This window comes from Aotus nancymaae, unplaced genomic scaffold (genome assembly GCF_030222135.1).
Source record: "Aotus nancymaae isolate 86718 unplaced genomic scaffold, 86718_ANA_hifiasm-v0.15.2.pri h1tg000076l, whole genome shotgun sequence".
NCBI lineage: Eukaryota > Metazoa > Chordata > Mammalia > Primates > Aotidae > Aotus > Aotus nancymaae.
Window position 1 is genome coordinate 12,370,124 of NW_026988491.1, and position 26,218 is coordinate 12,396,341.

Below are 26,218 nucleotides of genomic sequence, written 5' to 3' on the forward strand. Positions count from 1 at the left end.
AACTCCTGGCCTCAAGTGATCTTCTTGACTTGGCCTCCCAAAGTCAGGCACCATGCCCAATCTATATCTTTTTTTTTTTTAATTTAATTTAATTTAATTTTTTTAAGATGGAGTTTCACCATGTTGGCCAGGCTGGTCTTGAACTCCTGACCTCTGGTGATCTACCCACCTCGGCCTCCCAAAGTGCTAGGATTACAGACGTGAGCCACTGCACCCAATCTATATCTTGATTGTGGTGCTGGATACTTAAGTATATGCTTGATCAGAATACAATAGAATATTTTTATCAAAACAAGAATATCACCTATCTCAGGAGTTACTGTTAAAGGTTGACTGAGAACTGTGCCAAATGCAAATAAAGTACGGCAGTTGTGTAGCCTGGGTGTAAAGGTTCAGGTTTTGCTGTTAACTGGCTTTTTTTTTTTTTTGAGACCCAGTCTTACTCTGTTGCCCATACTGGAGTGCAGTGGCATAATCTTGGCTCACTGCAACCTGTGCCTCCCAGGTTCAAGCAATTCTCCTGCCTCAACCTCCCCAGTAGCTGGGATTACCCACCACCACCTCTGGCTTATTTTTGTATTTTTAATACAGACAGGGTTTTTCCCTGTTGGCCAGGTTGGTCTTGAGCTCCTGACCTCAGGTGAGCCACCGCACCTGGCCTACTGGCCCATTTTTACAATGGTAACATGTTCTATTGGGGGCATGTTACTTAATCACACTGTGCACTGGTATTCTTATCTCTAAAACAGGGATTGCTGCGACCATTATGAGATACTACATATAAAGTGCTTAGCATAGTACCTGTTACAGAATAATTAATACATGTTGCCTGTTCACTGTGGTGATGTTCAATGTCATTATTCTTTTCCATCTTATTTAGCCCAGTCCTATTTAAAAATACAGACTACAAGGTTGCTCACAACTGTAATCCCAGCATTTTGGGGGGCCAAGACAGGAGAATTGCTTCAGGCCAGAGTTTGAGAAATAGAGACTACAAAACATAAAATATTTGACAAAATATAATCCTTTCCTGCTTTGTGCTCTGTCTTAATCTAACTGGTTAATTCAGGGTAAATTGGTGTCTTAATAAAAATGTTATTGGAACTCCATGAACCAGGGAGTTCGTGTATACAAAGTGTTGAAACATCATGAATGGTGAGCTGAGAAACCTTCATAGTGCTCCTGAGAAAGAGGTTTCCTGTGCGAGACTAGGCTTCAGTGCCTTTCACAGCAAAAGCTACAAACCGCACTGGCCTTGTTTGTCCTCTGGCTCGTTGGCTTGTATCATCCTCTTATTTGGAATACTTCTAGATGAATAGCAGTCCTTTTGACTTAGAGCAAGTGAAGAAGGATCATCTGTGCTGATTTTCTTCCATCCCTCTTAAGATAATCCTAATTCCCTGGGCTTAACCAGTGTTCTCGTTAAGGGGCTTATGGTGCTTTCTGTTTCTAACAAAGACAGTCCAGTGAGGGTCAGTGAGCGCCTGGTGTGTTTCCTCCTGGCCGGGTAGATGCCACATGGGGCAAGTGGCTCTTCCTCGCCACTCTCTTTTTTTTTTGTTCAAACTATAGATAAAATGAAAATGCCTGCCTGCCTTGTGTTTGCAGAGGTGTCAATTACTGTCTGCAAGGAAAGGCACCTTATGTTTCTCAGGTATTTACATAAACGTGACTATATAAAGAGAGATCATTTCAAAAATGGTTACATGCTTTATTGTGCCATTTGCTGTGACTTGTTAACACTTAAACCATGTTTTCATAGACCTACCTTGTTCTTTTGCTGCAGTATGCATGATATGGATGTACAATGCCTCTGATGATGAACATTTGATTTGTCAGTTTCCACAATTACAGGCAGTGAATCAATGAATATCCATATGTATTATACATAGGCATATTTTTAGGAATCACTACCTAGAAGTAGAATTGTTGATTGAAGGATACTTTTTATTTTATTTTTATTTTTTAATTTTTTTTGAGATGGAGTCTTGCTCTGTCGCCAGGCCAGAGCGCAGTAGTGTGATCTTGGGTCACTGCAGCCTCTGACTCCTGGGTTCAAGTGATTCTCCTGCCTCACCCTCCTGAGTAGCTGGGACTATAGGCAAGCGCCACCAGGCCCAGCTAATTTTTGTATTTTTTAGTATAGACGGGGTTTCACCATGTTGGCCAGGATGGTCTCGATCTCTTGACCTCGTGATCCGCCCACCTCGGCCTCCCAAAGTACTGAGATTACAGGCTTGAGCCACCACCCCTGGCATATATATATATATTTTTTTCTTTTTGTTTTTTTTTTCTTTTTAGATGGAGTTTTGCTCTTGTTGTCCAGTCTGGAGTGCAGTGGCATGATCTTGGCTCACTGCAACCTCCACCTCTTGGGTTCAAGCAATCCTCCTGCCTCAGCCTCCCAAGTAGCTGGGATTACAGGCATGCACCACCATGCCCAGCTAATTTTTTGTATTTTTAGTAGAGACAGGGTTTCTCCATGTTGGTCATGCTGGTCTCAAACTCCCAACCTGAGGTGATCCACCCACCTCAGCCTCCCAAAGTGCTGGGATTACAGGCATGAGCCACCGTGCCCAGCTTGTTTTTCTGTCATAAAATTAGCAACTTCTGTTTAGAATGAGAAGTGGTTGTCTCACCCTCACCTCTTCCTGTCCAGAGCCAGAGCATTGCCTCATTTTCAGCATTGTGCACGTGGACGATCACTTTGGGCTCATACCACTACTGCATGTTTCCTTTCTACCTCACAGTTTCAGTCATTCAGTCAGTACCGCTGCAAGACTGCCAAGAAGTCAGAGGAGGAGATTGACTTCCTTCGTTCCAATCCCAAAATCTGGAATGTTCACAGTGTCCTCAATGTCCTTCATTCCCTAGTAGATAAATCCAACATCAACCGACAGTTGGAGGTATATACAAGCGGAGGTGAGTACAGCAGGCCAACGGCCGCAACCTGTGAATTTCCAGCTGCTTGCCATCTGTTCAAAAGGAATAGATACTGCAAGTAGAGCAGATGAGTCACCATGTCTTAGGCAGCAGGCTGTTGACTCTTCGTAGGTGCTTGAGTACAAACAATAGCAGAGTGTTCGTGCTGGGGGCTGTGGGGCTTGGGAGTCTGTTGGCCAACAAACTGAACCAGCACATTGAGATTTGCATTCGTAAACACTTCTACTGTGTCTCCAGTGCTTTTGTTTAGATAAGCACTTCTCACACGTGTTGGTGTCAGAGCTCATTTTACCCTGTTAAAATATTGAGAACCCCAAAATGTATCTTTATTTAAAAAAAAAAAATTTGGCTCATGCCTGTAATCCCAGCACTTTGGGAGTCTGAGGCGGGAGGATCATAAGGTCAGGAGTTTGAGACCATCCTGGCCAACATGGTAAAACCCCGTCTCTACTAAAAATACAAAAATTAGCCAGGCGTGGCGGCATGTGTTTGTAATCCCAGCTACTCAGGAGGCTGAGGCAGGAGAATCGCTTGAAACCGGGGAGGTGGAGGTTGCAGTTAGCCGAGATTGTGCCACTGCACTCCAGCCTGGCAACGGAACAAGACTCCATCTCAAAAAAAAAAAAATTTTTTTCAGCCAGTCATGCTGGCTCATGCCTGTAATATCAGGACTTTGGGAGTCTGAGAAAGGCGGATGACAAGGTCAGGAGTTCAAGACCAGCCTGGCCAACATGGCAAAACCCTGTCTCTACTAAAAAATATAAAAATTAGCCAGGTGTGGTGGCTCGTGCCTATAATTCCAGCTGCTTGGGAGGCTGAGGAAGAATTCCTGGAACCTGGGAGGTGGAGGTCGCAGTTAACCAAGATTGCACCATTGCACTCCAACCCAGGACAATACCAAGACTTTGTCTCAAAAAAATTTTTTTTCTGTAAAGAGTGACATTTTTGTAGATCTCTCTGTGTCTGGCATGCAAAATACCTGGCCTCTCATGTCTGCTTCTGCATTCAGTCTGTTGCGGTGTACACTTTGGTTTGAAGCACAGAAAGAAAATCTGGGCCAGACACTGCAGCTCATGCCTGTAATCCCAACACTTTGGAGGCTGAGGCAGGCGTATCACCTGAGTTCAGGAGTTCCAAGACTAGCCTGACCAACATGGTGAAACCCCATCTTTACTAAAAATACAAAAAATTAGCTGGGTGTGGTGGCAGGCGCCTGTAATCCCAGCTACTTGAGAGGCTGAGGCAGGAGAATAGTTTGAACCCAGGAGGCGGAGGTTGCAGTGAGCCGATCGCACCACTACACTGCAGCCTGGGTGACAGAGCAAGACTCTGTCTCAAAAAAAAAAAAAAAAGATATCTCAGTAGGCATATGCAGGTATTAACAAAATGTAAAATCCAAAAGGCTTCTGGTCACAAGCATTTATAGAAGAATACTCACCCTGTACTACTTTGAAATAACCAGTGGTAGTTTCATACAGATTAGGTGCAGTGAGGAATCTGAAATTGTGTTAGTGAACTTTTTCTTTGTTATGTATACATATATGTATATATATTTGAGATGGAGTCTCACTCTGTCACCAGGCTGGAGTGCAGTGGCACGATCTCTGCTCACTGCAATCTCCACTTCCTGGGTTTAAGTGATTCTCCTGCCTCAGCTTCCCGAGTAACTGGGAATATAGGCACACGCCACCACTCCTAGCTAATTTTTGTATTTTTTCAGCAGAGACAGGGTTTCACCATGTTGGTTCAGTATGGTCTCCATCTTTTGACCTCGTGATCTGCCCCCTCTGCTTCCCAAAGTACTGGGATTACAGGCGTGAGCCACCCTGCCCGGCTTTCCTTTGTTATATTAACGTTATTACTCTTGTAATTTGAATGAGTTTCTTACATCCACGTCGTCCATGTGTGAGGTTTTTTCCTTCCTCTGAGACAGAGTCTGCTCTTTCATCCAGGCAGAGTGCAGTGGCATGATCTCAGCTCACTGCAACCTCCATCTCCTGGGCTCAGGTGATTCTTGACAATTTGGTGTCACTGCCTCATCCTCCCAGGTAGCTGGGATTATAGGCATGCATAACCACGCCTGGCTGATTTTTATATTTTTAGTAGAGACAAGGTTTCACATGTTGGCCAGGCTGGTCTCGAAGTCCTGTGCTCAAGTGATCTGACTGCCACAACCTCCCAAAGTGCTGGGATTACAGGTTTGAGTCACCAGGCCTGACCATCTGTGATTTTTAAAAAATATATTGGATCACTGAGTTACAGAGATTTTCCAAATGTTGACACATTTTATTACATCTTTTTAAAAAGTCACATTTGTTACTTTGGCCACTGGTATCAGCTGAACATTTATTCATAAGCTATAGAGCTTGTAGTGGCAGATAAGAGTTTTACAAAATTCCATTTTTGCTTAAAAGCTTGAATTTTTATTTTTAGATGAGGTCTTACTCTGTCATCCAGGCCGAAGTGTGGACCACAGGTGTGCACCACCATACCTGGCTGATTTTTTTTTTTTTAAGTAGAAACAAGTTCTCACTTTGTTTCCCAGGCCGATCTCGAACTCATGGGATTATAGGTGTGAGCCACTGTGCCCAACCTTTGAATTTTTTTATTGTTAGCAAACACCGTCAGTTCTTTTCATTGAGGTGTGACAAGTTTACTTCATTTTTGATTTTTGTGAAAATGTCTGCCAGAAAACCATATCAGAATAACCAGAGTTTGTATCGGTTGTCTTTTTTTTTGAGATGGAGTCTTGCTCAGGCTTGAGTGGTGCAGTGGCACAATCTCTGCTCACTGCAACATCTGCTTCCCGGGTTCAAGCGATTCTCCTGCCTTATCCTCTTCAGTAGCTGGGACTATTGGCGTGTGCCACCACACCTGGCTAATTTTCGTATTTTTAGTAGAGACGGGGCTTCACCATGTTGACCAGGCTGGTCTCAAACTCCTGACCTCAAGTGATCCACCAGCCTCGACTTCCCAAAATGCTGGGATTACAGGTGTGAACTGTGCTCAGCTGTGTATCAGTTGTTCTTTCAAGTAAAAATGGTACTCCATGGAAAAAGGATTTTTATCTTTTTTTTGGACAGGGTCTCTCTCTGTCACCCAGACCAGAATGCAATAGCACTTTTATAGCTCTCTGTCTCCAAAAAATACAAACTCTGGTTTTTCAGATATGGTACCTGGGCTACACCCTCCCACCTCAGCCTCCCAAGTAGTTGGGATTACAGGTGCAAGCCACCATACCTGGCTAAGGACTAGTTCTTGTAGTGCCAGTGCATAGCAAGGAACAATATAATGACTACTGGTACAATTTGGTGTCACTGTCTGATTTATGCTTAAGTTGAAAGTAATTTTACCCAGCATAGTATTTACATCATGCAAATGTCAGCTCAGTGGGAAGGGCAAATAGCATCTTAGTATTGTTAGGAAAATAGCTTTGACCTTGTGTACTCCTGAAGGGAGGGGTCTTGGTGGGTATATGTTACTGATGAGAGGGGCCTTCTCATGTGTTGGGACCAAAAAAATAAAAAGCAAAATGAACTGCCACCCTGAAGGCAACTTTTGGTAAATTTAAGATTAGCATAAGGTTGGTTTTGCTGTTTTTTGGAATTTCTTTGAAGTTATTCCCAACTGAGGGAAGCTTTCAAGGTTGGCAGCAGGTGAGATGTCTGCTGAGTAACATTCATAGGTCAGGTCTGCCTTCCTTTACCTTCCTCCCACCAGAGTATTCACGGTGTCCTGTCTCTTTCAGGTGACCCCGAGAGTGTGGCTGGGGAGTATGGGCGGCACTCCCTCTACAAGATGCTTGGTTACTTCAGCCTGGTGGGGCTTCTCCGCCTGCACTCCCTGTTAGGAGATTACTACCAGGCCATCAAGGTGCTGGAGAACATCGAACTGAACAAAAAGGTGATGCCTATTGCCTCTGGCCCCTCTTGTCAGAGCCAGAATGTCTATTTCTAGAGAACCACTCTGATCTCTTAGGACAAATTTCTAGGAGAGGAGAGGACTCTTCCCTCAGGCCATTGAAAGTTGAGACTAAGCTGGGCATGGTGGCTCAAGCCTGTAATCCCAATACTTTGGGAGGCCAAGGCGGGCAGATCACAAGGTCAGGAGCTGGATTCCAGCCTGTCCAACATGGTGAAACTCCGTTTCTACTAAAAAATGCAAAAATTAGGCCAGGTACAGTGGCTCTCGCCTGTAATCCAGCACTTTGGGAGGCTGAGGCAGGCGAATCATGAGATCAGGTGTTTGAGCCCAGCCTGTCAAACATGGTGAAACCCCGTCTCTACTAAAAATACAAAAAATTAGCTGATCATAGTGGCGGGCACCTGTAATCTCAGCGACTCTGGAGGCTGAGGCAGGACAATCACTTGAACCCGGAAGGTGGAGGTTGCAGTGAGCTGAGATCATGCTACTGCACTCCAGCCTGGGCGACAGAGTGAGATTTTGTCTCAAAACAAAAAAAGAAAAAATTGAGACTACAACTGGGCAAATGACTGTGTTAAAAAGCTGTACCTGGACAGTTTTGGTAGTTAATGACAGTTTTTTATTCTGTTTTCAAAATGGAATGATAATGGCAGCTTTTTACTCTTCATATTTTGCTAATCTTCAAATTAGGAAGACTGGGCGTGGCTGCTCACGCCCTTAATCCCAGCACTTTGGGAGGCCAAGGCAGGTGGATCACTTGAGGTCAGGAGCTCGAGACCAGCCTGGCCAACATGGCTAAACTCTGTCTCTACTAAAAATACAAAAAAAACTAGCTGGGCTTGGTGGCGGGCACTTGTAATCCCAGCTACTCAGGAGGCTGAGGTAGGAGAATCACTTGAACCCAGGAGACAGAGATTGCAATGAGCTGAGATTGCTCCATTGCACTGCAGCCTAGGTGATAAAGCAAGACTCCTTCTCAAAAAAAGAATTAAGAAAAGATTTAATTCTAAGATAGTATGTTCATTGATGAGCTGTTGTGTTCTTCCTAGCCACAGAACAATATTACAGATACTTATTATTTGGTGTTTGTCTCTTGTGCATGTATGTGTTTCTGTCTTACCTGTCCATTCCTTTATAGGACTTACTTGAAAAAGCAAGGAAAAATAACAAAACTGAGATGTATAGCATTTTAGAGCTCAAAGAGATTTTTTGGATTCCTGATCCAGAACCTTCTTGTTACAGCTAAGAAAATGGATTCCTCTGATAGATTGATCTTAAAAAAAAAAAAAGAAAATGGATTCCTCAAAACATACAACTTGATTTGTGAATAGGAAGATCCATTCTCAAACTCTGGGACTCCAGAGCTTCCTCTGGGTAGTTCAGGGCCTCTGAAGGGCAAACTCTTGGTGTTTCTACCTCTGGTTCTATCCAGGATGAATTGGCACTCATGGATGTTTGTTCCATCTTCTGCAGAGTATGTATTCCCGTGTTCCAGAGTGCCAGGTCACCACGTACTATTATGTTGGATTTGCATATTTGATGATGCGTCGCTACCAGGATGCCATCCGGGTCTTTGCCAACATCCTCCTCTACATCCAGAGGACCAAGAGCATGTTCCAGAGGACCACATATAAGTATGAGATGGTAAGGGGGACTCTGCCTGCCACTAGTGGCCTTTCTACTCAGCTGACTCCTTGGCATCTATGCCAACCATTCTTGGTAAAGTCCATCCAAAATACTTCAATTTAATTAAGCCAGGAGTTGAAGGCTGTAGAGCACTCTAGACGATTGTGCCTACCAATAGATCACCCACCTGGAGTGCAGTGGTGCAGTCACAGCTCACTTCGGCCTCAACCTCCTGGGATCAGGTGATCCTCCTACCTCAGCCCTCCAAGTAGCTGGGGCTACAGCTGCACACAACCACACCGGATAATTTTTCTTGTTTTTTTTTTTTTTTTTCCAAAGTGATACATATATTTTTGAGACTAATTCTCTTTCTGTTGCCCAGGCTGGAGCACAGTGATGTGATCTCAGCTCACTGCAACCTCCACCTCCTGGGTTCAAGTGATTATCCAGCCTCAGCCTCCTGAGTAGCTGGGACTTGTATTTGTGGTATTTGTGTATGTAAACAGAAAAGATACAGTAAAAATACGGTATTATGATCTTGTAGGGTCACCATCCTATATGTGGCCCTTGGCCCGTGGTTGACTAAAACGTTGTTGCGTGGCACATGCACATGTCGGCATCAAGGTTGCATCAAACATTTTGGGTAACTTGATCCTGACTGGTGTAAAAGGATTGACCTGGTAGTGATGTGTGGGGCAAACTGGAGAGACTAAGAGGTACCAGTAAGGAATCCAGAAGATGGCTAAGGAGGATTTGGAGCTAGGATGGAAGTTCAGTAGATCTAGAAGTAGGACTGGAAGAGATGTTGGGGAAGTTTAGTGACTGGTAAGAGACAGCTGAGTAAATCAAAGATCTTTGCAGAGGCTGGTGAGGCCACATTGGCGTTGGGGACCTCAGGAAGTCCATCTCACTTGACCCAGTACCACTCTCCACTTCATCCCCAGATTAACAAGCAGAATGAGCAGATGCACGCGCTGCTGGCCATTGCCCTCACCATGTACCCCATGCGTATTGATGAGAGCATTCACCTCCAACTGCGGGAGAAATACGGGGACAAGATGCTGCGCATGCAGAAAGGTGACCCACAAGTCTATGAAGAACTTTTCAGTTACTCCTGCCCCAAGTTTCTGTCGCCAGTAGTGCCCAACTATGATAATGTGCACCCCAACTACCATAAGGAGCCCTTCCTGCAGCAGCTGAAGGTGTTTGCCGATGAAGTACAGCAGCAGGCCCAGCTTTCAACCATCCGCAGCTTCCTTAAGCTCTATACCACCATGCCTGTGGCCAAGCTGGCTGGCTTCCTGGATCTCACAGAGCAGGAGTTCCGGATCCAGCTTCTTGTATTCAAACACAAGATGAAGAACCTAGTATGGACCAGCGGTATCTCAGCCCTGGATGGTGAATTTCAGTCAGCCTCAGAGGTTGACTTCTACATTGATAAGGTATGCCTGTCCTCTCGATTTGCATCTCGTATTAAGTGTTCGGTATCTTTCATTCACTATTCTGGGCATGTGAAATACATCGGGGAACAAAATCAAAGATTCCTGCCCCTGTGGTGCTGCCATTCTACTATTAAAAAAAGAAGAAGAAGAAAACGCAGGAGATTGGCCAGGCGCAGTGGCTCATGCCTGTTAATAACTAGTACTTTAGGGGAGGCCAAGGCGGGAGGATCACTTGAGCCCAGGAGCTTGAGACCAGCCTGGGCAACATAGTAAGAGCTTGTCTCTATTTACCAAAAAAAAAAAAAAAAAAAGATAAACAGTAGATGTTATAATTAAGCAAAAATATGTAGAGAAAGTGAAGTGTAAGCTAAGACTTCAAGGAAGTGAGGGAGTTCTGTTTCTTGAGGGTTTTTTTGTTTTGTTTTGCAGAGTTTTGCTCTGTTGCACAGGCTAGAGTGCTGTGGTGTGATCTCGGCTCACTATAACCTCTACCTCCCAGGTTGAAGTGATTCTCCTGCCTCAGCCTCCTGAGTATCTGGGATTATAAGCGTCTGCCACCATGCCTGGCTTTCTATTTTTAGTACAGATGGAATTTTGCCATGCTGGCCAGGCTAGTCTCAAACTCCTGACTTAAAGCCATCCAACTCGTGGAGAGAGTTCTTAATAGCTCACCAAAGGCCGGGTACAGTGGCTCACGCCTGTAATCCCAGCACTTTGGGAGGCTGAGGTGGGCAGATCATGAGGTCAAGAGATTAAGACCATCCTGGCCAACATGTTGAAATCCTGTCTCTACTAAAAATACAAAAGTTAGCTGGGTGGAATGGCACACACCTGTAGTCCCAGCTACTGGAGAGGCTGAGGCAGGAGAATTGCTTTAACCTGGGAGGCAGAGGTTGTGGTGAGCCAAGATCATGCCACTGCACTCTAGCCTGGCAACAGAGCAAGACTCCATCTCAAAGAAAAAAAAATAGCTCACTAAATATGTGGGGGAAGAGCCTTCCAGGCAGAGGGACAGTTAGAGCAAAGGCCCTGAAGAGGAGTGAGGTCAGTAAGTTTAAGGGACAGCTGTAGTATTCCCGAGTGGCCTGAGGAAGGAGGCAGTGTAGATGAGGTTGGAGAAAGGGGGATGGTGCTTTGTAGACTGTTGGAGTACTTTACAAGTGGGAAGCCATTGTCCTGGCTTCTTTTTCATTTTTTAATTTTTAGTTAGCAATAATCACACCTCACATAACTCTCATTCGCCATACTGCCACGGCACTAAGCTTTTTTCTTTTTTTTTTTCTTTTTTTTTTCTTCTTCTTCTTCTTCTTTTTTTTAAGACAAGGTCTTACTCTGGTTGCCCAGGCTGTGGTGCAGTGTTGCCATCTCAGTTCACTGCAGCCTCAACTTCTTGGAGAATCTAAACAAAAGATACAGAAAATACAGTGTCAGGTTGAGCCTGGGAATTCAAAGCTGCTCAAATCCTCTTGGGTTTAAGCGATCTCCTCCTGCCTTAGCCTCCCAGCTAGCTGGAACTACAGGCACTGATAAGGTTTTTAAAAGAATCATTTTCTTATGTGAGTTTTTTAGACTTAGCCTAGAATATTTGTAGGTGTGTGTGAAATACCACCTCCCTTTTTGTTTTCAGGTGATTCTCCCACCTCAGCTTCCCAGGTAGCTGGGATTACAGGCGCATATCAACACGACTGGCTAATTTTTTCGTATTTTTAGTAGAGATGGGGTTTTGCTATGTTGCCCAGTCTGGTCTTGAGCACCACTGTTCCAGCCAATTTTAAGTTTATATTTTATAGATACAGGGTCTCATTTTGTTACCCAGGCTTCAAGCGATCCTCCTACCTTGGCCTCCCAAAGCGCTGGGATTACAGGCAAGAGCCACTGCGCCTCTCCTGTCCTGTCCTGTCCTGATGTCTAACACCTTGGGTTAGAGCTCCCTGTTTGAACTTTATATAATGGAATTACACAGTATGTTCTCTTTATGTCTGGCTTCTTTTGTCCGACGTGATAATTGAGTGAGTCACCATTCATTGTTACTCTGTGTAGCAGTGATACCTTCATGTTTATTCTGTGATAGTCCAGCATCTGCTGTTGTTATTGTACTGTAGTTTATCCATTCTCCTGTTGATTGACATTTGGGTGGTTTGTCTATTTCAAAAATTACAAGCAAGGTTTTACAGAGTGGCTAGTAATACATTTATATATGCATCAAGTTCTTTCCGGAAGGGTACACGAGCAACGTAGCAGCGGCTTCCTCTCAGGAGGAGAGGTGGCTTGAAGAACGGTGTTAGTTTTCACTGGTGATTTTTAAGTTTGAGCTGGACATTTTAAGTCCTGATGAGTTTTTGTTTTTATTTATTTAGAGACAGGGTCTCACTGTGTCGCCCAGGCGGGGGTGCAGTGGTGGGATCTTGGCTTACTGCAGCTCCCACCTCCTGGGTTTAAGTGATCCTCCTGCCTCAGCCTCCCAATTAGCTGGGATTACAGGCACTGAGGAGGTTTTTTTTTTTTTGAAATGGAGTTTCGCTCTTGTTACCCAGGCTGGAGTGCAATGGCGTGATCTCGGCTCACCGCAACCTCCGCCTCCTGGGTTCAGGCAATTCTCCTGCCTCAGCCTCCTGAGTAGCTGGGATTACAGACACGTGCCACCATGCCCAGCTAATTTTTTGTATTTTTAGTAGAGACGGGGTTTCACCATGTTGACCAGGATGGTCTCGATCTCTTGACCTCATGATCCACCCGCCTCGGCCTCTCAAAGTGCTGGGATTACAGGCGTGAGCCACCGCGCCCAGCCCCTGAGGAGGTTTTTAAAAGAATCGTTTTATTTTCTAGTGATATTTTTAGTCTTAGCCTAGAATCTTTTTTTTCTGTGAGATATCACCTCCCTTTTTGTTTCTCCAAGTATGTAGACTCATGAGTGAAGAAAACGTTCTGCTCAGGCATGTTTAGAACCCTGATAAGGACTTAATGTATGTTAAACCTCAATCTGTTGTCCATGTTGTTTTGTTTTTTAAAGAGGCTCTTTCCATATACCATTGCTAAATGACAATCTGAAAAAAAAGAAAAAAAAAAAAAGAGGTTCTTACTCTGTCACCCAGGGTGGAGTGCAGTGGACCAGTCATAGTTCACTGCAGCCTTGAACTCTCAGGCTCAAGTGATCCTCCTGCCTCAGCCTCCCCAGTAGCTAGGACTACAGGCATGTGCCACCATGCCTGGCTAATTTTTTTTTTAATGTTTTTTGTTTTTGTAGAGACAATCTTGCTTGTTTTGTTTTGTTTTCGGAGTCATACGGTGTTGCTCAGGCTGGTCTTGAACTTCTTAGATTACAGGTGTGAGCCACCACACCCGGCCCTCTATGTCTCTAACACCCTTCTTCCACACATTCCATTTATCTCCTGTGTTCTGGATAATTTCTTTCCATTGATCATCTTGCCCATTACATCTCTAGCCATGTCTGTTTTTTGCTTCCTATATCTTTTTTACTCATGGTGTGATGTTTCCTTATATGCTTGGTTATGGCTCATGGTTCTTGAAAAACTGTTGGCATTCCTTGAGGCCTATGATGAACATTTATTCCTCTAGAGAGGATTTGCTTTCGAACCTCTTCAAGGTACTTGGGGATAGTATTGTCTGGGACTACCATGAACTGAGTTCATAGCCTGAGGTCCCCTGGACCAACCAGGGGACAGCCCCAGCTGCAGATTATCAGAAGAGTTACCCTGTGTTTCTAAGTTCTCTGGGCTGGGTCTCTTTTATACCCCCTTCCCACTAGGCAGCCTTTGCGTGGAGAGGAAAGAGATGGCATGTCACTTCTGGCTTGCATTGAGCTTGAGGATGAAGTCCTTTGGGGTCCCAGCATGATAAAGAGGATCTTCTGTTAGACTGCCCTGGCCTTGGTTTGTACCCTCAGCCCAAGTTTTCTAAGATGAACAAATGTCCGTAGGGCAGAGGGGAGCTTCTGTGCTTTGCTGGGAATGTTTTTTTTTTTCCCCAAAAAATGTTCGGCTACTATTTTGTCAGCTCTTTGATGCTATAAGGAATTTTTTTTTTCTAATATCTTGAATTTTTAGTTGTTTTTGAAAGCATTTTGGGCCAGGTGTAGTGGCTCATATCTGTAATCCCAACACTTTGGAAGGACAAGGCAGGAGAATTGCTTGAGCCCAGGAGTTCAGAACCAGCCTGGGCAACATAGCTAGACCCTGTCTCGATTTTTTTTTAAAAAAGAGAAGAAGCATTTTGGTCTAAACATATTGTTGGAAATAGCACTTTTTGAGCAGTTTTGAAAAATAACACAGTTTTGGGCTGGGAGGCTTGGCTCACGCCTATAATCCCAGCACTTTGAGAGGCCAAGGCGGGTGGATAACCAGAGGTCAGGAGTTCGAGACCTGCCTGTCCAACATGGTGAAACCCTGTCTCTACTAAAAATACAAAAAAAAATTAGCTAGGCACGGTGGTGTGTGCCTGTAATCCCAGCTACTTAGGAGGCTGAGGCACGAGAATTGCTTGAACCCAGAAAGCAGAAGGTGCGGTGAGCCAAGATCACGCCACAGCACTCCAGCCTGGGCAACAGAGTAAGACTGTATCTGCCCCTCCCCCGAAAAAAAGCCTGTAATTTGGACATACAATTTGCGTGATATAAATGTCACCATTTTAAAGTGTGCAGTTTGCCAGGTGTGATACTTCACACCTGTAATCCCAGTACTTTGGATGGCCAAGGCTAGTGGATCACTTGAGACCTGGAGTTTAAGACCAGCCTGGCTAACATGCTAAAACCCCATCTGTACTAAAAATACACAAACTAGCTGAGTGTAATCCCAGCTACGTGGGAGGCTGAGACACGAGAATCGCTTTAGCCTGGGAGGCAGAGGTTTGCAGTGAGCCAAGATCACACAACTATACTCCAGCCTGGATGGCAGAGTGAGACCCTGTCTCAGTAAATAGATTGAATGTTCAGAATCCTTAGATATAGACACTAGGTAAAAAAAGAAAAAATGAATCAACAATTCAATGGTGCACACCTGTAATCCCAGCTACTTTGGGAGACTGAGGCACGAAAATCGCTTGAACCCAGGAGGCTGAGATTGCAGTAAGCCTAGATCATACCATTGAACTGTAATCTTAGCTAGTTGGCAAGCTGAGGCAGGAGAATTGCTTGAAGCTAGGAGGCGGAGGTTGCAGTGAGTATGTTCACAGTGTTTTACAACCAACTCCACTAATTCCAGACCATTTCTATCCCCACAAAAAGAAACTCCCTACCCATTAGCAGTCACTGGCAGTCCCCAGTTCCGCCTTTCTGCCGTCCCCTGGCAAACCACTTAATCTGCTTTTGGTCTCTTTTCAATTTGACATTTCAGATAAATGGAATCATGTAATGTATGGACTTTTGTGTTTGGGTTCTTTCACTGAGCATGTCTTCGAGTTTCATTCATGTTATAGCGTGTATCAGTACATTCCTTTTATAGCTGAATAATATCTCATGTATGAATGTACTACGTTTTGTATCCATTTGTTGTTGGACATTTGGATTTTTTTGTTTTTTGTTTTGTTTTGTTTTACTTTTCAGCTTATGAGTAATGCTGCTGTGAATATTCATTTAAAGGTTTTTGTGTGAACACATGTTTTTAATTTTCAGATATATATCTAGTTGTGGAATTTCTAGGTCAGTTTGGGTAGTTTGTTTTTGAAAGTTCATCTTGCTTTAAAGTAAATACCCTCATTTCATTTTTATGGCTTTAGAAGACTTGGGTTTTGGCATAAATTAACTATCCCTGATACAAACAGATTTGCCAAAGTAAAAACACGTCGATAGTGGAAGTTTCCCAATGTCGTTTTAAATCATGCTTTTAAAAATCAAAGAAAACTGAGCCAGGCTTGGCACCGTGTGCCTGTAGTCCAAGCTATGGGAGTGAGTCCCATATAGCTCCTGCCTTAGGAGGCTGAGGCAGGAGGATGGCTTGAGCCCAGGAGTTTGAGGTTGCAGTGAACTAAGATCTTACCACTGCATTCCAGCCTGGGTAACAAAGTGAGACCCTGTCTAAAACTCTGCCAGTATCATGTCAAGCCTTTTTTTTTTTTTTTTTTGAGACGGAGTCTCACTGTCACCCAGGCTGGAGCACAGTGGTACTATCTTGGCTCACTGCAGCCTCTGCCTCCTGGGTGCAAGCGATTCACCTGCCTCAGTCTCCTGAGTAACTGGGACTACAGGCGTGACGGGCGTGCGCCACCACGCATGGCTAACTTTTGTATTTTTAATAGAGATGGGGTTTCACCATGTTGGCCAGGATGGTCTTGGGTGGATCACCTGAGGTCAGGCGTTCAAGACCAGCCTGGCCAACATGGTGAAACCCCGTCTCTACTAACAATACAAAAATTAGCTAGCTAGGTATGGTGGTGCGCACCTATAATCCCAGCTACTCGGGAGACTGAGGCACAAAAATCGCTTGAACCGAGGAGGCTGAGGTTGCAGTGAGCCTAGATCATGCTATTGAACTGTATGTAATCTCAGCTACTTGGGAAGCTGAGGCAGAATTACTTGAACCCAGGAGGCGGAGGTTGCAGTGAGCTGAGATCATGCCATTGCACTCCAGTCTGGGCGACAAGAGCTAAACTCCATCTCAAAAAAAAGAAAGACTCTCTAGAAAGAGTGACTTACTGTTAACTGGTGATGTTTTTCCAGTGGTCTTTTTCCCGCCTTTACATCTAACACTCAACATCATTATCATTTGCAAGTCCATGGTGGCTCCTGGGTTAGATGACCCTGCTCCTCCATCTGGCTGCTCTTCCCTGACTGTGCTTCCCCTACAGGATATGATCCACATCGCCGACACCAAGGTTGCCAGGCGCTATGGGGATTTCTTCATCCGTCAGATCCACAAATTCGAGGAGGTGAGAGATCTGAGAGAAGGGGGGCTGTTGGCTCAGGACAGAGCTTAGGAACTGAATGGGGAGTTTAACATGTTTTTATTTTTATTTTTTTATATCTTTATTTTGAGACAGAGTCTCACTCTGTCACCCAGGCTGGAGTGCAATGGCATGATCTCAGCTCACTGCAACCTCTGCCTCCAGCTTCAAGCGATTCTCCCACCTCAGCCTCCCGGGTACCTGGAATTAGAAGGACATGCCACCATATCCAGCTAATTTTTATATTTTTGGTAGAGACCAGGTTTTATCATGTTGGTCAGGCTGGTCTCCAACTCCTGGCCTCGATGATCCAGCCTGCCTCAGCCTCCCAAAGTGCTGGGATTACAGGCATGAGCCACTATGCCAGGCCTTTTTTAATTTTTCATTTCTGTTGTTAAGAAAGCCTACTGCCTTCCAGCCTAGGCAACAGAGCAAGACCCTGCCAAAAAGAAAAAGAGGCTGGGCGCAGTGGCTCATGTCTCTAATCCCAGCACTTTGGGAGGCCAAGGCAGGCCGATCACTTGAGATCAGGAGTTCAAGACCAGCCTGGTCACATGGTAAAACCTCGTTTCTACTAAAAATACAAAAATTAGCTGGGCATGGTGGCTTGTGCCTGTAATTCCAGCTACGTGGGAGACCGAGGCCGGAGAATCACTTGAACCTGGGAGGTGGAGGTTGCAGTGAGCAGAGATGGTGCCACTGCAAAAGCAAGCCTGAGTTTGGCCCTTTAAATTTTCAAGCTAGACTGGCTGGCTGCTTGGGGTTTGGGGAATGGGGTTGGGCCTGTAAGAACTGCTGCATCAGCCTTCTCCAGAGCATCTCTTTCCAAGATCTCCCTCTGCGGGTGGCCAGCTCTCCTCTCCCTCCCTGGTATTTCCTAATATGGGTGGATTCACTGCCTGCTCTTGCCCATCCCTCCCCACTTGGCATTGTTTTCCAACTTAGACAGGTCTGGCTAGTTCCTGCAGCCTGGAGGACAGGAAGCTCTGTTTTGACATACTTGGTGCATTCCTTACCTTGCCCTAGGAGAGGTCTTGTGGGTCAGTACAAACACTGTAAGAGTGTCGGTATCTGTGGCCATTGCTAGGGCTACTGTGTCCTGGTGCTTTGAGTTCTCCAGCAGAGGTCAGGCTCTTCCTGCAGGATCTTGACAGCCCTGCTGCTCTTTTTACTTTCTGGCTGTTGAGATCACATCTGTCGGGGGGGTGGGCTAGGACTGTCTTCTAACAAGGATCCTGTTCCTTGTGAAAGGAGAAAGCTTCTGGTATTTCCCCTAACTGAATTAGTAACCTTGAAAAGTCTGGCCACTCTGAATCCTTTTTCTGTCAGATGGGTAGAGCAGTGTTGGGTATGGGTTTGTTGTGTGTGAGGGGCAGGTAAAAGAACAATCTGCGTGAACTGTGCAGGGCCATATGAATGTCATGGCTTTGTACACACATAGTGGACACCCACATCAGAGACTGCCTTTCTTGGTTTCAGAGGAGCAGCTGGGAATCTGACCTAGTGATCATACACACTGTAGGAAAGGGGTTGGGGAAATCCTTGTATGTAACTTTGCTTTTCTTTCTCTTCTAGCTTAATCGAACCCTGAAGAAGATGGGACAGAGACCCTGACGACATTCACACACATCATTCAGGAGCCTGTTTTGATATATTTTAGGCAGGAAGTGTTTTTGCTACCGTGAAACCTTTACCTAGATCAGCCATCAGCCTGTCAACTCAGTTAACAAATTTAGGACCGAAGTGTTTCAAATGGATCTCAGTAAAGGATCTTTGGAGCCAGATTTGTCATCTCATTATTATAGGGAAGACTCTGTGGGTTGTGGCAGTAATACATCGTTTCCCATGTGTCCTGATGCTTTCAGGATGCCTTGGTTATTAGTGTTTCAATTGAATTCTTTTTTTTTTCTTTTTTTGAGATGGAGTCTCACTCTGTCTCCCAGGCTGCAGTACAGTGACGTGATCTCAGCTCACTGCAACCTCCACCTCCCAAGTTCAAGCAATTCTCCTGCCTCAGCCTTCTAAATAGCTGCAGGTGTGTGCCACCACACTCAGCTAATTTTTTTATTTTCAGTAGAGACAGGTTTTAACATGTTGGCCAGGCTGGTCTCAAATTCCTGACCTCAAGTTATTCGCCCACCTTGGCTTCCTGAAGTGCTGGGATTACAGGTGGGATTATAGACATGAGTCACTGTGCCCGGCCCCAAAGGAATTTTTAAAAAGCAGCCTCTAGTTATAAGTCCAGACATTTGTAAAGCTCTTGGTATCTTTCCGAGCTGTCCTTCATCTCTTGCTTTGTTGGAGCCTGTTGATTGGCCCAGTGCCAACCGGGGCTCCTTAACCACCACTGCCTACCACATGGTTCCCTGGTGCAGGGAGGGTGCTGTGATTCCTCCTAAAGAATGTCTCATGCTTTGTCCCCCATACCCTGATGTTTGGCGATGGTGGCTTAGAGGAACTCAGACTCAACTGGGCAGCCCCTGGGTTAACATATTTGAAATTCAATGCCAGAGCTTCGTAGTTCGTGTGATAGTTCTCTATCATTAAAGTTATGCCAGGTCAAAGTGTGTTGTGTCTGACCTTGCCTCTTGGCACTCTTGCTGTGAGACAGGCCAGTGCAGGAGCCCGGGTCCCACAGACCCAGTGTGTATGAGTTCCTGGCTTGGGGCCATCTCCCAGCAGCCTGGTCCAGGCTCAGCAGCAGTGTGGGGCAGCCAGCAACCCCTGTGAGGGGGCAGGCACAGCTGGACTCTGCCTGGCACCACTTGCGGAATGCACAGCATTCATCAGCTGTGGCCAGCTCAGGATTTTTATTCCATCAGCGCAGAAGAACCAGGTTCATGATCCTCCCCAGGCTAAGGAGAGCAAGGGCTTTGTTACCAGGGAATGGGGAGCTCTGGGTGGTGCCAGTTTCCAGAAGTTTCTGCACCAGCAAGAGAAGGGAGCAGCAAAGTGTGTGGGCTTGGACTTCTCGGACCTAGGTCTGAGTCCCGACTGACACATACCAGCTGAGCCAAGTTATGTAATTCTCAGTGCCTCACCTTTCTCATCTCTCAAATGGGGTTAGCACCTGCCTCAGAATTGTTCTATGCACCACATTTGGTAAAGTTCACATGCACCTGGTGGTACTGTGTGATAAGGGGAGGAAGGCCTTATCAAAACTCCAGAGAGGGCCTGTGTAGACAGTGTGGAGGCCCATTCACAGAGGCCAAGGCCCTTGTCTAGAGCAGCCAGCCACGGAGGAGCTGGGCCCCATGCACAGTGGTGGCAGCAGGCATGAGAGGAGAATTTGAGAGAGTGGGAGGTTGCAGAGGACAGGACCTGGATGTGGCAATTGAGTGGATGTAGAAGCTTTAGGGAAGGGAAATGCCCAGTTCTGAGGCTCTCTGAGATGGGGGTGGTTGCTGGAGCAGTTTGGGACTGGAGGAGGTCAGTGCAAGTGGGTAGGGAACAGGAGTTGTGTGTGTGTATGTTTCGTGTTTTTTTTTGACACCAAGTTTTGCTCTTGTTGCCCAGGCTGGAGTGCAATGGCATGATCTGGGCTCACCATAACCTCTGCCTCCCAAGGTTGAGCAATTCTCCTGCCTCACCCTCCCAAGTAGCTGGGATTACAGGCATGCACCACCACGCCCAGCTAATTTTGTATTTTTAGTAGAGACAGAGTTTCTCCATGTTGGTCAGGCTTGTCTCGAACTCCCAACCTCAGGTGATCCATCTGCCTCAGACTCCCAAAGTGCTAGGATTACAGGCGTGAGCTACCGCACCTGGCCAGGAACAGGAGTTTAAGGAGCCTGTGGGACATCCAGGTGGACGTGCCCAGGGCCTAACAATTTGGGCAGAGGCAGTAAACAGCTGGGGCTGGAATCCTGGTCTCCAGGCACCCAAGCTAGAGCTGCTGCTTCCTCAAGACAACCTCTTGGTGGGCTTCACACACTTCTTTCCACACAGTCCCCCGCTCTGCTGCGTCTTTCTCCCACACTAGATTGTGAGCCCAAGATGGGCAGGGGCACTTTCCCTCCTATTATGGCCTTGATGGCCTTGACTATAGGTGGCTCATGATGGCCTCATCTGGGAAGTGAGGCAGTGGGACCAGCTGCTGTCTGGGGGTTGCAGTCTTGCAATCTAGAATTCTGAGTGACATCCTAAGGATCTAAATGGGCCAGGAGCTCTGTGAGGACCCGAGGAAAGAGGCAGCACTTGGGAGCTATGACCCTTTTGGTTAACTGATTCCGCTGAATGAATGATGAAGTTAATAAGGATTGAATGCAACAGTATCAGTATAGGAATAAGGCTGGAGTGTGCCTTAAATCCTGTCTGGAATGTAGTGGCACAGATGAATGGATGTGCTCTCCAGCCAGCCTTTAGCCAGGGAAAGCCGTGGCTGTGCCCGTGCCGGCTTTTGCCAACAGTGGCCTCCCGTCCCCACCCCCAGCCTGCCCTGCAGACGATATGGGCTGGTGTGTGCTGTGGCTGGGGTCAGGAGCCCGCTTCCGCTGTGGGGGAAGGGCACCAAGAAGAGGCTGAGCGGGAGGCAGGGGAAAGGTCCAAATCCTGATCAGCAAGTTCCTGAGATTTTCCCGAAGGAGGAAGGAGATGGTAGGAGAAGCAGCAATTTGTCTTGGTTCCTGTGGCTCTACATTCCTGTCAAGCCTGCAGCTGAAAACCTGGCTTTTCTTTATTTCTGGCCCCACCCTGCCCCTATCCAGCCACTTGATTAAGATCAAGTTACCTCCTTCATGCCCTCATCCCACCCTTACTTTTTTTCCTGGGGTCAGTGGATCCTGGGAGGGTGGACTTCACTCTATAGTCATGGTTGGGAAGTGGAAGGGAGTCTAGATTCAATCCCTGACGCTGACCCTTAAAACTGGAAAATTCCAGCGGGGCATGGTGGCTCACGCCTGTAATCCCAGCATTTTAGGAGGCCAAGGTGGGCCAATCACCTGAGGTTGGGAGTTTGAGACCAGCCTGACCAACTTGGAGAAACCCCATCGCTCCTAAAACACAAAATTAGCTGGGCGTGGTGGCGCATGCCTGTAATTCCAGATACTCGGGAGGCTGAGGCTGAGGCAGGAGTACGCTTGAACCTGGGAGGCGGAGGTTGCAGTGAGCCAAGATCGTGCCATTGCACTCCAACCTGGGCAACAAGAGCAAAACTCCATCTCAAAAACAAACAAATAAAAAAAGGAAAATTCCAGGCACTTGACTTAACTTCTCTGAGCCTCTGCTTCCTCATTAGTCAAATGAGGAGAGTAATTCTCCCCTACCTGGGCCTTTCTAAGTGTCAGCATAGGCCCAGCACAGTGGCTCATGCTTGTAATCCCAACACCTTGGGAGGCTGAGGTAGGAGGATCACTTAGGCCTAGGAGTTTGAGACCAGCCTGGGCAAGATAAGACCCCATCTCTGCAAATGAGTAAAATTAGCCAGGCATGGTGGTACGTTCCTGTAGTCCTAGCCACTTGGGAATCTAAAGTGGGAGGATTGCTTGAGCCGAATTCAAAGTTACAGTGAGCTATGATCACACCACTGTACTCCAGCCCGAGCAACAGAGCAAGACCCTGTCTCTAAATAATACATAAATCCAAGCATATCGAACTCGGGAATGATATAGGTGTTGGGATGACTCATATCCGTCCCGAGTGTATTGTATTGCCCGGGGATGAGTTGTGCTCTCTCTAACCCTTGCTCTATTTAGAGGAAAGAGCAGCTCACTCCCAGAACTTCAACACAAGTCTCACTTGCTAACAGGAAGAACTCCTTGGCTCACAGCACCACATACATACACGTCCTCAGGTAGCTGGGGGACAAACTGGCCTCTTCCGGTGTCTGACAGCCCCTTCCTTGTCACTCGGGCCTCAGAGAGAGGCGGCCTTCCTGTGTCAGGAAGGCTCAGAAACCGTTTCCCATTCTGCCTGCTTTTGCCCTGCAGAGCAGGCTGGATTGATACTGAGGGGTAGTAGGGAGGGCTCTAGCTCCCCTGCTCCAAATAATCTCCTGGCACCCCCTAAACCTACACCCAAATCATAAACAGTGGGCTTGCTATGCAGACCAAATTCTAAGTCAAGTCCTAAAGTCTTCCCTTTCTTCCTGCCAAATTTGAGCTCCCCCTACAGTGACAGGAGCCCAACTATTAGGGCCTTGACTACTGCGTTAGCACCCAAACATCAATCCTGCCGACCTGCTGGAAAAATCCCAGCACCAGTAATTGTTGAAGCTGAAGGGGAGGTGGGAATTTCCTAGATGGTCAAGGCTGGAGGCCTTGGGAGCTTTCTATCCAGAAATGGCCTTTGGCTTCGTGGATCCGGGCCTCAGTGCAACCGGGGCCTCCACGGGCTGTGGAGCTGGGGGTCCCAGCCGGGCTCTTGCTCACCAAACTCGCAGGAAGATAACGAATGAATTTGCAGTGAAAACCAGCATGTACTGGTGAACTGGACACAGTGCTGCCTCTATACACCAGAAGAAAGTTCTTTGTGAAGTCAGAAAGAGCTAGATCGAGCCCAGGAGCGGTGGCTCACACCTGTAATCCCAGCACTTTGGGAAGTCGAGACAGGTGGATCGCCTGAGGTCAGGAGTTTGAGACTAGGCTGGCCAACATGGCAAAACCCTGTCTTTACTAAATAGAGAAATTAGCGGCATGGTGGTGGGCGCCTATAATCCCAGCTACTCAGGAGGCTGAATCACTTGAACCCGGGGGGTAGAGGTTGCGGTGAGCCGAGATTGCACCACTTCACTCAAGCCTGAGAAAAAAAAAAAAGGCCAGGCTCAGTGGCTCATGCCTGTAATCCCAGCACTTTGGGAGGCAGAGGCGAGTGGATCACCTAAGGTCAGGAGTTTGAGATCAACTTGACCAACATGGTGAAACCCCATCTCTACTAAAAATACAAAAGTTAGCCAGGCGTGGTGTTGCATGCCAGTAATTCCGGCTACTCCGGACGCTGAGACACAACAATTGCTTGAACCCAGGAGGTGGAGGTTGCACTGAGCCAAGATCACGCCATCGTACTTCACCCTGGGTAATAAGAGCGAAACTCCATCTCAAAAAAAAAAAAAAGAGCTAGGCTGAGTCCTGACTGTACTTTTTTTCTTTTTTTTTTTTGAGACGGAGTTTCGCTCTTGTTACCCAGGCTGTAGTGCAATGGCGCGATCTCGGCTCACCGCAACCTCCACCTCCTGGGTTCAGGCAATTCTGCTGCCTCAGCCTCCTGAGTAGCTGGGACTACAGGCACGTGCCACTATGCCCAGCTAATTTTTTTGTATTTTTAGTAGAGACGGGGTTTCACCATGTTGACCAGGATGGTCTCGATCTCTTGACCTTGTGATCCACCTGCCTCAGGCTCCCAAAGTGCTGGGATTACAGGCTTGAGCCACTGCGCCCAGCCCTGACTGTACTTTTTTTTGGTTAGTTCTGTTCGTGTTATATTCATTTTATTATTTTTTATTTTTATTTTTATTTTTTGAGACGGAGTTTCGCTCTTGTTACCCAGCTGGAGTGCAATGGCGCGATCTCGGCTCACCGCAACCTCTGCCTCCTGTGTTCAGGCAATTCTCCTGCCTCAGCCTCCTGAGTAGCTGGGATTACAGGCACGCGCCACCACGCCCAACTAATTTTTTGTATTTTTAGTAGAGACGGGGTTTCACTATGTTGACCAGGATGGTCTCGATCTCTTGACCTCGTGATCCACCCGCCTCCGCCTCCCAAAGTGCTGGGATTACAGGCGTGAGCCACCGCGCCCGGCATATTCATTTTATTTTTATTTTTCAAGCATGACTGCAAGTTTTGACAGCTGTGTGGCTTTGAACGTGAGACCCTTGTCCTCATCAATAAATGGGGATAATGGGATAGCTCCTAGCTCATAGAATTGTGAGGATTCAATATGGTAATGTACCTTAACAACAAAAACACACACACACACGATGTCTAGAGTAGGGTTAGAGCTCATAAAGTTACATAACTGTATTATTAATGATGTCACAGTCCAATGAAGAGAGACAGGTATGCATAAATACGTGCCACACAATGTGAGCAACTGTTCAAATGCCACCTCCTTCATGCAGCCCTCTGGGCTGTCTCTCAGTCCCTGGCAGGATGTGAGAGGCTCCTTCTGGAAGCCCTGTAGCATTCCGCCCATCTCTCCTTCACATCCCTTCCCTTGTCTTTCTGTGACTGTTCATTGTGATGGTTTCTTTTTTTTCGAGAAGAAGTCTCACTCTGTCACCCAGACTGGAGCGCAATCTCTGCTCACTGCAAACTCTGCCTTCCGGGTTCAAGCAATTATCCTGCCTCAGCCTCCCCAGTAGCTGAGATTACAGGTACCCACCACCATGCCCAGCTAATATTTGTGTATTTTTAGTAGAGATAGGGTTTCTCCATGTTGGCCAGGCTGATCTGGAACTCCTGACCTCAGGTGATCCTTCTGCCTCGGCCTCCCAAAGGGCTGAGGTTACAGGTGTGAGCCACCGCACCCAGCCTTGTTGTGATTGTTTATAGAGCTTCTTCCACACTGGTCTGCCAGTAGTATACATGTGGAAATTCCTCTGTAAAATTAGCAAGGCTGTCCCCTCTAGTTCCCCTCTAAGGGTGGGATTCTGTGAGAAGATCTGAAGTTGTGGCTTCTGTCTGGACACAGGGAAGGCTTCAGGGAGGGGGTGATGTCTGAGCTAGGTCATAAAGCCTGTGGACCATTTGGAACAGCAGCAGTAGCCATTTCAGGAGCAGTCAAAAGGGGAGAGAGCCTGGCAGGCTGAGACCCTCTTGCCCAGGCCCAGGCAGATTTTCCAGCAAGCAGCCAGAAGCACAGAGTGTGGGGCAGCTTGATGGGGGGCCCTGCCCCCTCCTAAGTGCCTCTACAACCCTGAGCAAACACCCTGCTCTGTGGGCTCCAGTCTTTCCTCTCAATGCACTGAGGGGGCTTTGGTAGATAAGAGCCCCTGCCAGTTCAGATTTTTTTTTTTTTTTTTTGAGATGGAGTCTCGCTCTGTCACCAGGCTGGAGTGCAGTGGTGTGATCTTGGCTCACTGCAACCTCCGCCTCCCGGGTTCAAGCAATTCTCCTGCCTCAGCCTCCCGAATAGCTGAGACTACAGGCATGCACCACCACGCCTGGCTAATTTTTGTATTTTTAGTAGATACAGGGTTTCACCATGTTGGCCAGGATGGTCTCGATCTCTTGACCTCATGATCTGCCTTCCTCAGCCTCCCAAAGTGCTGGGATTACAGGAGTGAGCCACCACGCCAGGCCAGTTCGGATATTTCAGTGGCTTCTTTGACCTGCCTCCTCGTGGAGCCCCAGATATCTCTGAGGTTTTCCCAGCTCAGACAGCACCCGCCCAGTGAGAGCGAGAACATGTCTTCTCTGTTCCGGAGGGTTTCGTTGGAGGGTGATTCGCTTTTG

The 26,218-nt window shown here is 46.7% G+C and overlaps 1 protein-coding gene across 3 annotated transcripts in view; it reads left to right on the plus strand.

Annotated features, from left to right (window-relative positions):
• EIF3L (eukaryotic translation initiation factor 3 subunit L) overlaps positions 1-18,613 on the plus strand; it is a 33,109-nt gene extending 14,496 nt beyond the window's left edge. For all 3 annotated transcript variants that reach the window (XM_021668738.2, XM_064368025.1, XM_064368026.1), the window contains 6 exons: positions 2,751-2,922; positions 6,692-6,846; positions 8,341-8,511; positions 9,438-9,935; positions 16,734-16,814; positions 18,405-18,613. In XM_021668738.2, the coding sequence (XP_021524413.2) occupies positions 2,751-2,922; positions 6,692-6,846; positions 8,341-8,511; positions 9,438-9,935; positions 16,734-16,814; positions 18,405-18,443 (1,116 nt within the window). In that variant the 3' untranslated portion in view covers positions 18,444-18,613. The remainder of the gene's footprint in view (positions 1-2,750; positions 2,923-6,691; positions 6,847-8,340; positions 8,512-9,437; positions 9,936-16,733; positions 16,815-18,404) is intronic.
• The last annotated feature ends 7,605 nt before the right edge of the window (positions 18,614-26,218 follow it).